At 40.3% G+C, this 16752-nt stretch overlaps 1 protein-coding gene across 1 annotated transcript in view; it reads right to left on the reverse strand.

Moving 5' to 3' along the window:
• Window positions 1-6242, reverse strand: part of CD8B (CD8b molecule) — a 29476-nt gene extending 23234 nt beyond the window's left edge. The window contains exon 1 of the mRNA XM_044282590.1: window positions 6150-6242. Within this exon, the coding sequence (XP_044138525.1) occupies window positions 6150-6222 (73 nt within the window). The 5' untranslated portion in view covers window positions 6223-6242. The remainder of the gene's footprint in view (window positions 1-6149) is intronic.
• Between the last annotated feature and the right edge of the window lie 10510 nt (window positions 6243-16752).

The following is a 16752-nucleotide window of genomic DNA, read 5'->3' on the forward strand; positions in this document are numbered from 1 at the left end:
ATGGGAGAACAAATAAGTGTACATGTTGGGTGTTGTTGTTTCACGACAGCTGGAGTGTGAAAGGTTGCTGATCCTAGCAGCACACAACTTCCCCGAGGCTCCCTAGTACAGAGCCATACCGGCTCCGTGTGCCATTGTCCAGCCTCCTGTGCACAATAAATAATAGCTGCAGCTTCTCTGCCCTCTATGTACTAACACTGTGTTAACACTGTGTTTAACATCTCACAGTGGTATGACACAGTAGGGTGACACCATATATCTTAGAAACCTCTCCCTTGTCCTATAACAGATGCCTATGAAAATTAGCACATCCTCCAACTCAAGTATATCCCGCTCATTAGAAAAGAAAATGTCCATACCACAGAATCACTCTGAGCCAATATATATACCGCCATATGCCCCCAGTCTTATATGTAGACCTAGGCCATAAATCATATACCATACCATTTCTATTAGATGTTGTAATATGGAGGTATTCTACGCTAAAAACATTGGTTTTGGAGAAGAGTACCACCACAATACGGGAACATCTGGATCTCCATATTGCGGCACATGACGTACCTATGGTTTTTGGTACGATATGGAAATGTCTATTCACACAAGAGTCACGTGACTTTCAAATAAGAATACTTAGCAATACTTAGTAATTATAATGCTTTTTCACATACGTAGATAGAAATTCACTGATGGAAATGTCTATGCATCTTGCACAGCTCCAAGTCACCCTGCAATAATCTTAATAATAATGCAATAAACTTTATAATAAAGCAAGAATCTTAATAATAATGCAAAAATCTTAATACTAATGCAAAAATCTTAATGTAAAAACGTAATAATGCAAAAATCTTAATAATAATGCAATAATATTAGTAACAATGCAAAAATTTTTATAATGCAATAATATTAGTAATAATGCAAAAATCTTAATAATAATGCAAAAATCTTAATGTAAAAACGTAATAATGCAAAAATCTTAATAATAATAATGCAATAATATTAGTAATAATGCAATGAACTTAATATTAATGCAAAAATCTTAATAATCTCATGAGAAATCTCAATTGGTATAATTTCTGTATGGTGCATGGTCACGGTATGTTATTAGGATGTAAGCGTGTTTTCCAAAATGTATTTTTCACTCAGACCTGAGCTAGATTGTAAGCTATAACAGAAGGACTTTGATTCGCTGGCAATAAGGGCACGAGCTTGGCAAATGAAATATATTGTCGATAAATCCACAAAGGTCAAAGCAATTGTATTTCTGCATAACCATTAATGGTACAAAATGGACAAGAGAAGGACTTGAGTATTCTGGGTCACAAGTAAGCTAAGCAGTAGCACTCAATGTCAGGCAGCATCTGCAAAAGCAAATAAAAATTTAGATTGTAAAAAACAAACAAAAAAAAATTATAAAAACCCATCATCTCAACATGATAATGTTACCTCACATCTTAGATACAGTATAGCATTCGGTTTTGGGCTCCATATTGTTAAAAGAATATAGGAGAGCTGAAAAGGTTTCAGAGGCAGGCGTGAAGATTATGAAATGTGATGGAAGGTCTCTCTTATAATGAGATGCCTTAGAAGGGAACTTATTATCATGTATAAATATGTCCAGTGTACAAGGACCGAGGGACATTCATGGAGGAAAGGTGATTTAGACATCAATACAGGAAAGGATTCTTTACAGTTAGAGCAGACAAGCTATGAAACGCCTTACCGCGAGAGGTAGTGTTATGTAACATACATAGTAACATAGTAACATAGTACATAAGGCCGAAAAAAGACATTTGTCCATCCAGTTCGGCCTGTCATCCTGCAAGTTGATCCAGAATCTGTTGGCAGAATCTGCAGATTGTGACAAGATTTGTTACACTTGGGCCTCATGCACATGACCGTGGTTATGGTCCGCATCCAAGCCGCAGTTTTTGAGGCTCGGACACAGACCAATTCACTTCAATGGGGCCGCAAAAGATGCGGACAGCACTCCGTGTGCTGTCCGCATCTGTTGCATCGTTCCGTGGCCCCGCCAAAAAAATATAGCATGTCCTATTCTTGTCCGTTTTGCAGACAAGAATAGGCATTTCTACAATGGGCCGCCCATTCCGTTCCGCAAATTGCGGAAGGCACATGGGCGGCTTCCGCAAAAAACGGCGTGGTCGCATGCATGAGGCCTTAGGCTGCGTTCACACACCAGTTATTTCCATCAGTGATTGTGAGCTAAAACCATTAGTGAAGCCTCCACAGAGATCAGGTATAATGGAAAGATCTGCACATGTTCTGTGTTTTTTGACCCGCACCTGGTTTTGGCCCACAATAAGGGCCCACTCACACAAACAAATATTTCTGTCCGCATCCATTCCCATTTCAATGGGTCCGCAAAAAATGTGGTCAGCACACCGTGTGCTGTCCTCATCTATATGTCCGTTCCACGGCCTCGCTAAAAAATAGAGCGCCTATTCTTGTGCGTAATTACAGACAACATTAGGCATTTCTACACAGGACAAAGATGATCTGATCCCTATAATGCAGAATGCACATGTCCGGTATCCGTGTTTTGCAGATCCGCAATTTGCGGACCGCAAATACTAATATGGTCATGTGAATGAGCCCTAACTGATAAAAATAACTGACCAAATAACTGAAGTGTGAACTCGCCCTTAAATGTTTGGGGCCTTCTTATAGAGGAAAGAAAGATCTGACATGTGGGAGTATTCCTCTCCGATGCTTTTTTTCCCCCAAAAGATAAGCCCCATCAGAGATGTCCTCCGTGCCGCTCCTGAGCTATACTGCAATAACATGGCCCGACCAAGGAATAGCGAGAAACAGGACGGTTAAGTGCGGCCCAGGCTACACGGCAACAGATCTAAAAAATTTCTGATAGTTACATTTCTGATTTTTTTCCCCCTAAGGTACAACTGGAGTTGCAATTTTACAGGAATTCACCCCAATTTCATGTTTCCCTTAGCTGGCGCTACATGGGATCTCTCTTAAAGCTAGTTTCACACGTGCAAAATATGGCCATATTTATACACCCGTAATATGGCCGCAAATCCTGGCCCAACTGTGGGTCTAATGACCAAGACTGACCGCATCACAGATCCCTATATTGCTGTCAGGTCAGCAGTCGGACTGGGACTTGAGGCGGTAATACGGGCACATAAATCCACCAGTATTACTCTGCCCTTGGAGAAGCTTTCCCACCACATTCCTTCTGTGGACTGCAGTGGTCACTCAATGGAGACAAGAAGTCTCCATGTAGACTCTGGTCTAAAATATGTTATTAGTATGGTCCTTCAAGGTAAATCTAAACGTGAATACTGTTTCTATTCAAGAAAAAATTCTAAACTTTCCATAATTTGTGCAAGTTATTGATCATGCCGATCAGTGGTCTTGGAGAAGAGGACATCCAAGAGTTGTACATCTCCTGATCACAGAGATGATCCACCATACATTATATTATACTGATCTACCTCTGCCTGTCAGTTGATGCTGATTTTTGGTATCCTACTTTTCATCGCAGCTGTTACTTTGCGCTTTTGTTTTGTGCTTAGTTTTCTTTTTTGCTTTGTTTTATTTCATCTTGTGCTACAAAGTAACTCCTGACCCACATCGATTGCCATCTGTTCTACTTTCTGTCACTTACAAAAAACTTGCGGCATTTTCCATTGGATGCTTAAAAAATTCTCTCCTAGAGTATTGAATAGAGTATTGAGAGAATATGGTGCGCTATATGGCAGCACAATGAGTGCCAATTGTGGACCTATAGGGACCTCGTGTGCTGCCTCATAGGAAAATTTTTCCTATGAAAAAAACTGTTCCAATCATAGCAGGTCAGGGATTTTAATACCTATATTTTCCCAAAATATGGGCAATTCTCAGCCGAATATTGATAAATTCCACGATAAAGACAAAAAAATGTGTCTGTAAATTACAGTCTAGTCCTGATGATTGGTCAGTCACATTGATTGGGACACAACTGGCCCAAATAGCGCCCCCTAAGGCCTCCTGCACACGTGTGTGCGCCCCGTGGCCATGCTGCAGCCTGCAAAATGCGGGCCGCAATGCACGAACACCGTCCGTGGGACAGCCGCAGCGGATCGCGGACCCATTCACTTTAATGGGTCCGCGATCCGGCCGTCTTGCAAAAAGATAGGACATGTTTTATCTTTTTGCGGAACGGAAGTACGGGACAAAACCCCATGGAAGCACTCCGTAGTGCTTCCGTAGGGTTCCGTATCTCCGGATTTGCGGACCCATTGAAGTGAATGTGTCCGCATCCGTGATGCTAAATGCACACGGAACAGTGCCTGTGTATTGCGGATCCGCAAATGCGGCCCGCAATACGGCAACGGGACACCTACGGTTGTGTGCAGGAGACCTAAATAAAATAATAAAAACACAAATAAATGAATACATTTAGTAATTAATAACCTGGATTGCACCCAAATTGTTTACAGAAAATACCATGGTTGGCACTAATTATTTGGGCTGAAAAGATAAACATTTTTTTTTTTACGGTGCATCATTTTTGCCCCAACTCTTATCAAATGCTACAGAGGCGACATAAAAGATGGCGACCTCTAAGACACAGGGTCCTAGGAGCATATGTTTGGTTCTCTCACTGCCTTTTTTTTTTTTTTACAGCCTTTTCTTTTTTAATTTGTTTTATTATGTTTTATTATTTTATAGTCTATTAAAAGTAAATAGCATTAATCAGGGCCGATACCATTTTATTAGTAAAAATATAAAATAGATTAAATATCTGAAAATAAAATGCATACAATATAGAGATATATTAGAGTTATATAGAGTGTTTAGACCTATTAAGACATTGTTATTAAGGCCATAGGAATGACGCCCATCGCTTTGAAGGGGTTTTGTTTTCACTCTCACAATGAGCTGCCACTTTTATTAGGAAGGCCTGGTGCAGGAGGTTAGAAACTGCAATAATACTAGACCTTGCAAAATGTATTTCTTTTTATCTGCTTGAAAATGATAAAAAAAAAAAAAATATATATATATATATATATATTCATTTTTTTTTATCGGCACTGAAATATAACACATAAAACATTTATTTCCGTTCCAGAGCAACACAAGACGCAACTAATAAACCTACACGTACAATTCCATCTCTCTTTCATTTTGCCAACATTCAAAAAAAAAATCGAATTTTCTTCTCAATACTGGATCCAGTTCGGACACAGTCAAGTATTGTCCTGGAACTAAATACAAATACTAGATCAACTAGAACATCTTTCTCTATTAATGTTTTTTTTTTTGAGAATTTTTCTCAATTGTGTTACAAAACAATAAATTGCTCCTCGTCACCGGGATACACAGCCTTCTCTGATACTACTATAAAGATTAGATATTGTTATTGGTGTAATCATTATGTATGTATCTATCTATCGCATATCTATATATTATCTCATATCTATCTCCTATCATCTATCTATTATATATCTATTTACTATCTATTATATCTATCTCATATCTATCTAATCAACCATATACTTTATTGAAATTGCAAATTTAAATGGTCATTTAGAGGGTTAGTCCTCTGAAAGAAGGCAGACAATAATCAGAGAAGACAAGAAAATGTAAAATTCAGCAGAGAAAAATATGGTCTTAATGGAAGGTAGTTTTCTTAAAGAAGTGGTCTTTTTGAGACGTTTCAGTTGTAGATTAATGGTCCAGAGAGAGACAGATAAAGTGGTCACCTTCAGGCCACCATCATTGTATAGGTCTCGCCAGTGCCACATAAGCAGTCTTGTCGGCCTGGGCACACATGAGGACAATCACCATGATTACATTAAGAAACCCAAGGATTGTGCTTATTATATGGAGACCATATATACACTCGGTGGGATGGCTAAAAAGGCTGTTTTAGAACATGCAAGGTTCAAGAGACTTAGCGCATCCAACTCTTTCAGAAGGCCACCATCATGCTTCCTCATGGCCAGTTTCTTGCCCAGCTCTACTATTGTGGCCATTCTCAGACTATGATGTATATCAGCTGTATCACACGAGTCATACGGTAAGTAGAACTGGTTTCAATAAAACCTTACATGAGTTAGGATACATTACACTTTGTCACTTATGTCCTACATTTCTTACCATCTCACCCCCCGTCAGCTGCTTACCTGTGACATAGAAACCGATGAAGAAGAAGAAGTAATATGTGCTGCAGGACACCCTCAATCCAGGCTGCTTCATCTTTGCAGAACACTTAGGTGTAAGATTCCTGCAGCTGATTCTGTGTAAACCATGTACAACATCCTCCTCCTGTCACACATGTACTAGCCTGCAGCCAATTACATCTTCTTACTGGAAACCTCAACAAGTCAGCAACTCACATTACCAAGGCATACTGTATGGGTTTAGTCATTGGTGGCCTCATGTCTGGACACCAACAAAGGTCAATTGATGGCTTCTACCACCTCATGAAGCACCATATGTAGTGGCATTACACCTTATAGAATTTAGCTCTATGAGGCCTCATACAGAAATGAGGCAGCACTCCAAAGTAGGTGAAAGGGTGTTGGACCCGCTTTATTCACCCCAAGTGTAACATTTCAGCCCAACACAATGAGGACTTTCTCAAGCAATGTGGCATGGAGGGACGGTCTTGGATTGGCAAGTGCTGCTATTTTTTCTTTTTAAGATAGATAGATAGCCAGACAGATTAATCTATGGTGGAGCTTGAGGACTACCAAATATAGGAAAATGTTGGTCTGTGACTACAGACTCCCCACTGCCTAAAGTTTTGCGATGCCACTGTTGAAATGTATGTCATTCCACCGATCGGTTCTTCAAGGGCCAACACATGTCATAACCATCCCCAACCAACGAGTGGCTACCTTGGGGCTACTTAAGGCACCATCCCAGTGTCTCTTGACCCCTGTGGGTCAGGAGTCACTTGAACAGAGACTACTCCGAGAAGTATTGGCCTGGTGGATCCCCGGGAGCAGAGTCCAGATCCCTGTATGAAGACCAGGTGGGCCACAGAAAATTAAACGCCAAATCTTTTGAAGTTACATAGCAGATCGACATGCTCTTTTCAACATACACATTTCATAGTCACCATCATTGTTACTGAAGTGCAGATCTTGGAGGTACTGCCTCTCCTTGCGGAGACTGAAATCTAGACTAGGGAGTCTTCCAGGCAATTAGCACATATTGCTGACACAGCAGGGCATCTAACCAATGCTTTTGAAGACGCCCACAGTTGCCCAGTAGCAGACCCAGGGGCTGTAAGGAAGAACATTACTATCTACAGTGTAAAGAAAATGGAAAAAGTCTGGTACCGTGTTAGCCAATAGAAAATTAGTTTAGTGCTCTTATGAAGAGAAACAAAATAGTGAGTATTGCAGGTTTGATTCCATTAAATGGCTAACAAAAATAGAAGTAATGATGTTACATAGAGAGCTTTCGAGACATCACCAGTCCCTTCATCAGGCGTACTACAAGAATATATGAAGAAACAGCAATATATATATATAATAAGAACAGAGACATGGTGAACGAATGGACAGAATATCATCGAATACAAGGATTCCACATCCATGGTGGCCAAGATTGTGCCTTTAGGGAGGGGGCCTATGGTTGACAGTTTGTTCAATAAGTCAGTGGTGTCCTGTAGATAACTTGTGTTCCTCACTAATGGTTTAAGGATGCCCTCTATCCAACCTGAGATGTTTTCAGTGAGGGTTCCCACACCTGAAATGATCGGCCTCCGTGGATTCCCTGCTTTGTGTAGCATGTAGAATACTCAGATCCTGGGATTCTCAGGTACCAAGTCTAAAAGTTGCGTGGATCCTGCAGGAAGACCCCTGATGACCTTTTTTAACTCTCAAATATTTCTGAGTTGAGTCTCCCTACATTTGGATATAGTATTGTGTGTCTGTGAGTTGTCGGTGTGTTTCTTCTACATAGTTCAAAGTGTTCAAAAGGACTATAGAGCCACCTTTATCTGCAGGTTTTATGGCGATTCCTTTGTTGTTTTTTAAGGTTTGAATCACACTCCTTTCCCGTATGTTGATGTTGAATGTTTCTTATATATGTTTGTCCAGTATTGCAGACTGTACTACATTCCTACATATAAAAAGAAGCAAAAAAATAATTCATATTGGTATTGCTGTGTCCCAAAATGTTTGAACTAAAATATAAAAATATTTTTCCTTGGCGATGAATGCTGTAATGGAAAAAAAAATGTAATTCCTTATTCGCCATTATTTGGTCACCTTGCCCCTCGAAATAAATGCAATAAAAATTGATCAAAAAGTTGTATGCACCAATAAAAAGTAGAGCTCATCCCACATAAAAGCCCTCACACAGCTCTGTAGAAGAAAATATAAAAAAATTATGGCTGTCAGAATGAGATGCAAATGAAAATGGTTATTGTTTTCATGGATAAAAAAAAAAAAGCAGTAAAACAAAATAATAAAAAAAATATATAAATTTGGCACGCCTTCAGTAGAAGCTTGTCGTGTCATTTTTAGCATATAGTGAATGCCATAAAAACAAAACCCAATAAACTGTGGTGGAAATGCATTTTTTAGAAAAAAATTTCACACAAATCAATTTTTTCAGTTTATTTTTCCACTATAAGATATGGCAAAGTAAATGGTGCCATTAAAAAAACTAATTGTCTTGAAAAAAAAAAATGAGCCTTAATAAAGCTGTGTGAATGGAAAAGTAAAAAACACCCAAAAATTTAAATTGGCTGGCTCTCTAGGAGATTATTTTTCATTGTAATTTTGGGGGACTGTGACAAATTAGGTTCACATATTAAGGACTAGCATTTGTATGTACTATGATCAATTTACAGCGCTATTGACGGATATAGCCCAGTGCGCTTAAAGAGGAGGTAAAATACAGAATCCTGTCTTCAGTGAACTGATTTGAGAGACGTATGTGCTGTATGTAGGCCGAGAGAGAGGAAGTCAGTGTTGAGTGCTGATAGCATAAATCTCATAGCATATAATAGCAATATAACAATAATATAAAATATATATCTAATAATAATTATATATACAGTACAGACCAAAAGTTTGGACACACCTTCTCATTCAAAGAGTTTTCTTTATTTTCATGACTATGAAAATTGTAGATTCACACTGAAGGCATCAAAACTATAAATTAACACATGTGGAATTATATAAATAACAAAAAAGTGTAAAACAACTGAACATATGTCATATTCTAGGTTCTTCAAAGTAGCCACCTTTTGCTTTTATTACTGCTTTGCACACTCTTGGCATTCTCTTGATGAGCTTCAAGAGGTAGTAACCTGAAATGGTCTTCCAACAGTATTGAAGGAGTTCCCAGAGATGCTTAGCACTTGTTGGCCCTTTTGCCTTCACTCTGCGGTCCAGCTCACCCCAAACTATCTCGATTGGGTTCAGGTCCGGTGACTGTGGAGGCCAGGTCATCTGGCGCAGCACCCCATCACTCTCCTTCATGGTCAAATAGCCCTTACACAGCCTGGAGGTGTGTTTGGGGTCATCATCCTGTTGAAAAATAAATGATGGTCCAACTAAACGCAAACCGGATGGAATAGCATGCCGCTGCAAGATGCTATGGTAGCCATGCTGGTTCAGTATGCCTTCAATTTTGAATAAATCCCCAAAAGTGTCACCAGCAAAGCACCCCCACACCATCACACCTCCTCGTCCATGCTTCACGGTGGGAACCAGGCATGTAGAGTCCATCCGTTCACCTTTTCTGCGTCTCACAAAGACACGGTGGTTGGAACCAAAGATCTCAAATTTGGACTCATCAGACCAAAGCACAGATTTTCACTGGTCTAATGTTCATTCCTTGTGTTCTTTAGCCCAAACAAGTCTCTTCTGCTTGTTGCCTGTCCTTAGCAGTGGTTTCCTAGCAGATATTCTACCATGAAGGCCTGATTCACACAGTCTCCTCTTAACAGTTGTTCTAGAGATGTGTCTGCTGTTAGAACTCTGTGTGGCATTGACCTGGTCTCTAATCTGAGCTGCTGTTAACTGTCGATTTCTGAGGCTGGTGACTCAGATGAACTTATCCTCCGCAGCAGAGATGACTCTTGGACTTCCTTTCCTGGGGCGGTCCACATGTGAGCCAGTTTCTTTGTAGCGCTTGATGGTTTTTGTGACTGCACTTGGGGACACTTTCAAAGTTTGCCCAATTTTTCGGACTGACTGACCTTCATTTCTTAAAGTAATGATGGCCACTCGTTTTTCTTTACTTAGCTGCTTTTTTCTTGCCACAATACAAATTCTAACAGTCTATTCAGTAGGACTATCAGCTGTGTATCCACCTGACTTCTCCACAACGCAACTGATGGTCCCAACCCCATTTATAAGGCAAGAAATCCCACTTATTAAACCTGACAGGGCACACCTGTGAAGTGAAAACCATTTCAGGTGACTACCTCTTGAAGCTCATCAAGAGAATGCCAAGAGTGTGCAAAGCAGTAATCAAAGCAAAAGGTGGCTACTTTGAAGAACCTAGAATATGACATATTTTCAGTTGTTTCACACTTTTTTGTTATGTATATAATTCCACATGTGTTAATTCATAGTTTTGATGCCTTCAGTGTGAATCTACAATTTTCATATAATAAATATAAAAAATAAGGAAAACTCTTTGAATGAGAAGGTGTGTCCAAACTTTTGGTCTGTACTGTATATATATATATATATATATATATATGACTTGGCTTGAGAAAGGTTCCGAGAGGGGACTGAAACGTCGCTGTGATATGTGTGTGAATAAATACACTTTTTTTCACCGTCTACAGAGGAGTGCCGTGGACTTTTTGCATATACGGTATATATTACCTTCATAATATATATATATATATATATATATATATACACACATACAATAAAGGACACTATAGCTGGCTGTATGCTCATTTGACACGGTTTCTCATGTAGAACATCTAGGGCATAATATATCACACACTTGTATGCCGTAATCCTGAAAATTTAAGACCAGCAATCACATAATTTAAACACAAATTTTTTTTATTTTTTTTTTACTTTAAGCAATATTAAACTTGTGTAATTTACACTAGGATTTTAGGAACTTATTGTACACAAAGAACTCGCAGTACTTAAGGATGTTTGCAACCCAGGCCCTGGAGTTTTAGGAGGCTCAAAAGCCCCTCTGCCACATAAGAAGCTACCGGCATTATGAATAGCACTTGGTAATATAGTTGCTCTGCTAGATAGTTTGTGTTGGGTATAAGTCATGTCTCTGCTTGTAACTTACAAAAATTCTTCTGTAACTTACATGTTTTTGTAACTTAAAGGGGTTTTCCAGGATTGCATTAGTTTTCAGTTACCCCCTTTAGCATGTATGACCTTCTTAAAGATTCATACTTTCCTGCTCCCCGTTGCTCTGGTCAGTAATCCCAGAAAACTCCTTTAAGGAATCTTAGTAATTGATACTAGAACTTTTGTATCTTATACAATTCATTTTTACACAAGGAATTCTCTTAGTTTGAAATGGATATTTTTTTTTTGTTTATATAATCATTTTTCTGAAGACTTTTTTGTGATATCTATGATCATTTTGTAATTTACGCAAATTATTTGTAATGTAAACAGTATATTACTCCAGGTATCCATCATTTAACTACCATAAATATTTACCTACAGAAAGAGTACCTACATGCAGATGTACTGTGTATTGTTTGCATCAGACTCACTGACTTGTTTTTGCACGTTTTCTTGCAGTCCTTGTGAATACACAGATAAAGTCCGCTCTGCTACATCTATATTTTATATGTTTTGTATATATAGTATTGAACATAGAATCATTATTAATTAATAACATATTTTTAAAGGGGGTTTTCCAGGTTCCTGATATTGATGATCTATCCTTAGGGTAAGTCATTAATTAATATCTGATAGGTGAGGGTATGACCCCCGGCACTCCCACCTAATCAGCTGATTCTCGGAGCCTCCGATGCTGGGAATAGCATTTGAATGGAACAGGAAGCACAGCGCTGTTCAAAGTGTAGTGGCCATGCCAGGTTACTGCAGCTCAGCCCCCATTAAAGCAAATGGTAGCTGAGCTGCAGTAACCCGCTACGGCCACTATACTTTGAACGGCGCTGTGCTTCCTGGTCCATTCACAGTGCTATTCCCAGGTGGGGGTGTCGGGTGTCAGATGTCAACTATCAGATATTAATGATCCTATCCTGAGGATAAGACATCAATATCAGGAGCCTGGAAACCCCCTTTAATAAGAACCAAGAAATTACATTTTAGAAACACTGTCTGAGGTGAGCATTCTTATATACAGTGAGAAACAGAAGTATTTGAACACCCTGCGATTTTGCAAGTTCTCCCACTTATAAATCATGGAGGGGTCTGAAATTCACATTGTAGGTGCATTCCCACTCAAAAAAAGGAAATCACACTGTATGATTTTTAAGAATGTATTTGTCTTGCACGGCTGAACAGAAGTATTTGAACACCGGAGAAAATCTGTGTTAGTATTTGGTACAGAAGCCTTTATTTGCAATTACATAGGTCAAACGTTTCCTGTAGTTCTTGTCCAGGTTTGCACACACTGCAACAGGGATTTTGGCCGACTCCTGCACACAGATCTCCTCTACATCTGTCAGGTTTCGGGGCTGTCGCTGAGCAACACGGAGTTTCAGCTCCCTCCAAAGATGTTCTATTGGATTTAGGTCTGGAGACCGACTAGGCCACTCCAAAACCTTGATATGCTTCTTACGGAGCCACTCCTTGGTTATCCTGGCTGTATGCTTCGGGTCGTCATTTTGGAAGACCCAGCCACGACCCATCTTCAATGCACTGACAATAAATGGCCCTATTCATCCTCTCCTTAATACAGTGCAGTCGTCCTGTCCCCTTCGCAGAAAAGCACCCACAAAGCATGATGTTACCACCCCCATACTTTTTTCTCCAAACACGAGTGAAGTTTAGAACAAAAAGTTCTACTTTGGTCTCATCTGACCACATGACTTTCTCCCATGCCTCCTCTGGATCATCCAGATGGTCATTGGCACTCTTCAGACGGGCCTGGACATGTGAAGACTTGAGCAGGGGAATCTTCCATGCAATGCATGATTTGAAACCATGACGGCGTAGTGTTCTACCGACAGTGACCTTTGAAACTGTGGTCCCAGCTCTCTTCATGTCATTGACCATCTCCTCCCTTGTAGTTCTAGGCTGATTCCTCACCTTTCTTATTATCAGTGATACCCCACGAGGTGAGATCTTGCATGGAGTCCCAGTCCGAGGTAGCCTGACTGTCGTCTTTAGCCTCTTCCATTTTCTAACAATTGCTCCAACAATTTATCTATTTTCACCAAGCTGCTTGGCAATTGCCCCGTAGCCCTTTCCAGCCTTGTGGAGGTCCACAATTTTGTCTCTGGTGTCCTTTGACAGCTCTTTGGTCTTGCCCATGGTAGTAGTTGGCGTCTGACTGACTTGCAGTTACTGCAACTGCTAGTAACTCAATTATAACTTCTAGCAGGAATAATAAAGAAATGACCCAACATAGAGATAAGAATAGAGGCTCCAGAATTGTTATTACATGGGGGGTGCAAGTAGCTACTAAAACAGACATGTCAGGAGTGGGGACGGGTCCTCTTTAAAGAATATCTTTGTAGCACATGTGAACGGAGCCTCACAGCTGGACCTGCTCATCATGAAGATACTAGAAACTGTAAAAACAAAAAAAATAATAAAAGATGAAATCAACTCAAAAAAGTTTTCAGGTAAGGCTACTTTCACACTAGCGTTCGGCTGTCCGCTCGTGAGCTCCGTTTGAAGGGGCTCACGAGCGGACCCGAACGCTTCCGTCCAGCCCTGATGCAGTCTGAATGGATGCGGATCCGCTCAGACTGCATCAGTCTGGCGGCGTTCAGCCTCCGCTCCGCTCGCCTCCGCACGGACAGGCGGACAGCTGAACGCTGCTTGCAGCGTTCGGGTGTCCGCCTGGCCGTGCGGAGGCGTGCGGATCCGTCCAGACTTACAATGTAAGTCAATGGGGACGGATCCGTTTGAAGATGCCACAATATGGCTCAATCTTCAAGCGGATCCGTCCCCCATTGACTTTACATTGAAAGTCTGGACGGATCTGTCCGAGGCTATTTTCACACTTAGCTTTTATATGCCAAAATAATGCAGACGGATCCGTTCTGAACGGAGCCTCCGTCTGCATTATTATGATCGAATCCGTTCAGAACGGATCCGATCGAACGCTAGTGTGAAAGTAGCCTAATATAGATCAAGTAAGAGATATAGCTAGTCTATTCCTGCCAGCGTGAAATATCCATCAAGTAATCTCATGCTTCGGGATCTGAAACAAATTATTATAATAGTAGAAAACTAGATAGAGATATATATGAAATAGCTAGATAGGAGATAGATAGAAATGAGATCGATAGAAATTAGATGGGTAGATAGATATGAGATAGATAGATAGATAGATAATAGCTGTCCGGGTATGCTGGGATTTGAAATTTTGCAACAGCTGGAGGGCTGCAGGTCGGGCATCCCCGAACAGATGATAGATATGAGCTAGATGGATTATTGGATAGATACGAGATAGATAGAAATATATTAGATATGATTTATGATTGGATATATAAAGACAGATACTGTATTTGTGAGATAGATGACAGATATTAGATAGAGACAGATTAAGAGATAAATATGAGATTAATAGGTATGACATAGATAAATAGACAGATATGAGATAGATGAATGGATATATATGAGATATACACTGCCTGTCCAAAAAAAAAAAAAGTCGCCACCTGGATTTAACTAAGCAAATAGTTATGAGCCTCCTATTGGATAATTACTGCCGGCCGATTATCTTTCAGCTGGCAATAAGTTATTTACCCCAACTGGTGCAATGAGTTGCTTCTCATTTCTTAAACAGCCATGTCGAAAGACACATCTCGTGGTCGTGGAAAAGATATTAGTCTGTTTGAGAAGGGTCAAATCATTGGCATGCATCAAGCAGAGAAAACATCTAAGGAGATTGCAGAAACTACTAAAATTGGGTTAAGAACTGTCCAACGCATTATTAAACACTGGAAGGATAGTGGGGACCCATCGTATTCGAGGAAGAAATGTGGCCGGAAAAAAATCCTGAATGATCGTGATCGGCGATCACTTAAACGTTTGGTGAAATCAAATCGAAGAAAACCAACAGTAGAACTCAGGGCTATGTTTAATAGTGAAAGTAAGAGCATTTCCACACGCACAATGCGAAGGGAACTCAAGGGATTGGGACTGAGTGTAGCTGTAAGAAAACCACTAATCAGTGAGGAAAACCAGAAAAAAAAAGGCTTCAATTTGCTCGGGGGCATAAAGATTGGACTCTGGAGCAATGGAAGAAGGTCATGTGGTCCAATGAGTCCAGATTTACCCTGTTCCAGAGTGATGGGCGCATCAGGGTAAGAAGAGAGGCAGATGAAGTGATGCACCCATCATGCCTAGTGCCTACTGTACCAGCCTGTGGGGGCAGTGCTATGATCTGGGGTTGCTGCAGTTGGTCAGGTCTAGGTTCAGCTACAGTATGTGCTCCAAGAATGATGTCAGCTGACTACCTGAACATACTGAATGACCAGGTTATTCAATCAATGGATTTGTTCTTCCCTGATGGCACGGGCATATTCCAGGATGACAATGCCAGGATTCATCAGGCTCAAATTGTGAAAGAGTGGTTCAGGGAGCAGGAGACATCATTGTCACACATGGATTGGCCACCACAGAGTCCAGACCTTAACCCCATTGAGAATCTTTGGGATGTGCTGGAGAAGGCTTTGCGCAGCAGTCAGACTCATCCATCATCAATGCAAGATCTTGGTAAAAAATTAATGGAACACTGGATGGAAATAAATCTTGTGACATTGAAGAAGGTTATCGAAACAATGCCACAGCGAATGCGTGCCGTAATCACAGCTAAAGGCGGTCCAATGAAATATTAGATTGTGTGACCTTTTTTTTTTTGGGTGGCGACTATATATAGATAGATAAATAGATATAGACAGATCTAGATAGATAACAGACAGATTAAGATAAATATGAGATTCATACAGATAGGGTATATTATAGATATTAAGAGATAAATAGATTATAGATAATTAGAAGATAAATATGACAGATTAGATAGATAATAGATGAATATGATAACAGTTATGCTATAGATAGAACGAGATATGACAGATGAATATACCTGGACATCCCCAGCAATAGACAGGGCAGTCACATTGTACAGCAATCTAATCATCACCACAAGACACATCACTATTAGAACTTTCCGCAGACGTACCGGAGTTCTGTACGCGGCAGGAGATGCAGTGAAGTTCAGCCGATATGATGACGGCCTAACCACAGAATTCACCACATTAACATCCTATCTAGGAAACGTGAATGAAGAAACCTCACAGTCCCTGCTCCACCAGTGCTAGTAGTAGAGGGTCTGTCTGCACACTTACATGTAATTACTTACCTGACTACACACCGAACAGTCGAAACATTATACAACTGGTTGAGGAAGGTGTCAGATCACACAGGGCGTCACAGCATGCTGACGCAGACGGGTCAAAGTGCCCACACTGACCTCTGTTCATGCCAAAAGTAGGCAAGCAGTGCAAGGCTCTGGCATAATGAGGATATAATGTGCTACACATTGGATGTATAGAGCAAGCTCACGGGTTGACCTTTCTCCATACATGGTGGGTGCTGGTTTATAATACAGGAG

The sequence above is a fragment of the Bufo gargarizans genome, chromosome 1, assembly GCF_014858855.1.
Source record: "Bufo gargarizans isolate SCDJY-AF-19 chromosome 1, ASM1485885v1, whole genome shotgun sequence".
NCBI lineage: Eukaryota > Metazoa > Chordata > Amphibia > Anura > Bufonidae > Bufo > Bufo gargarizans.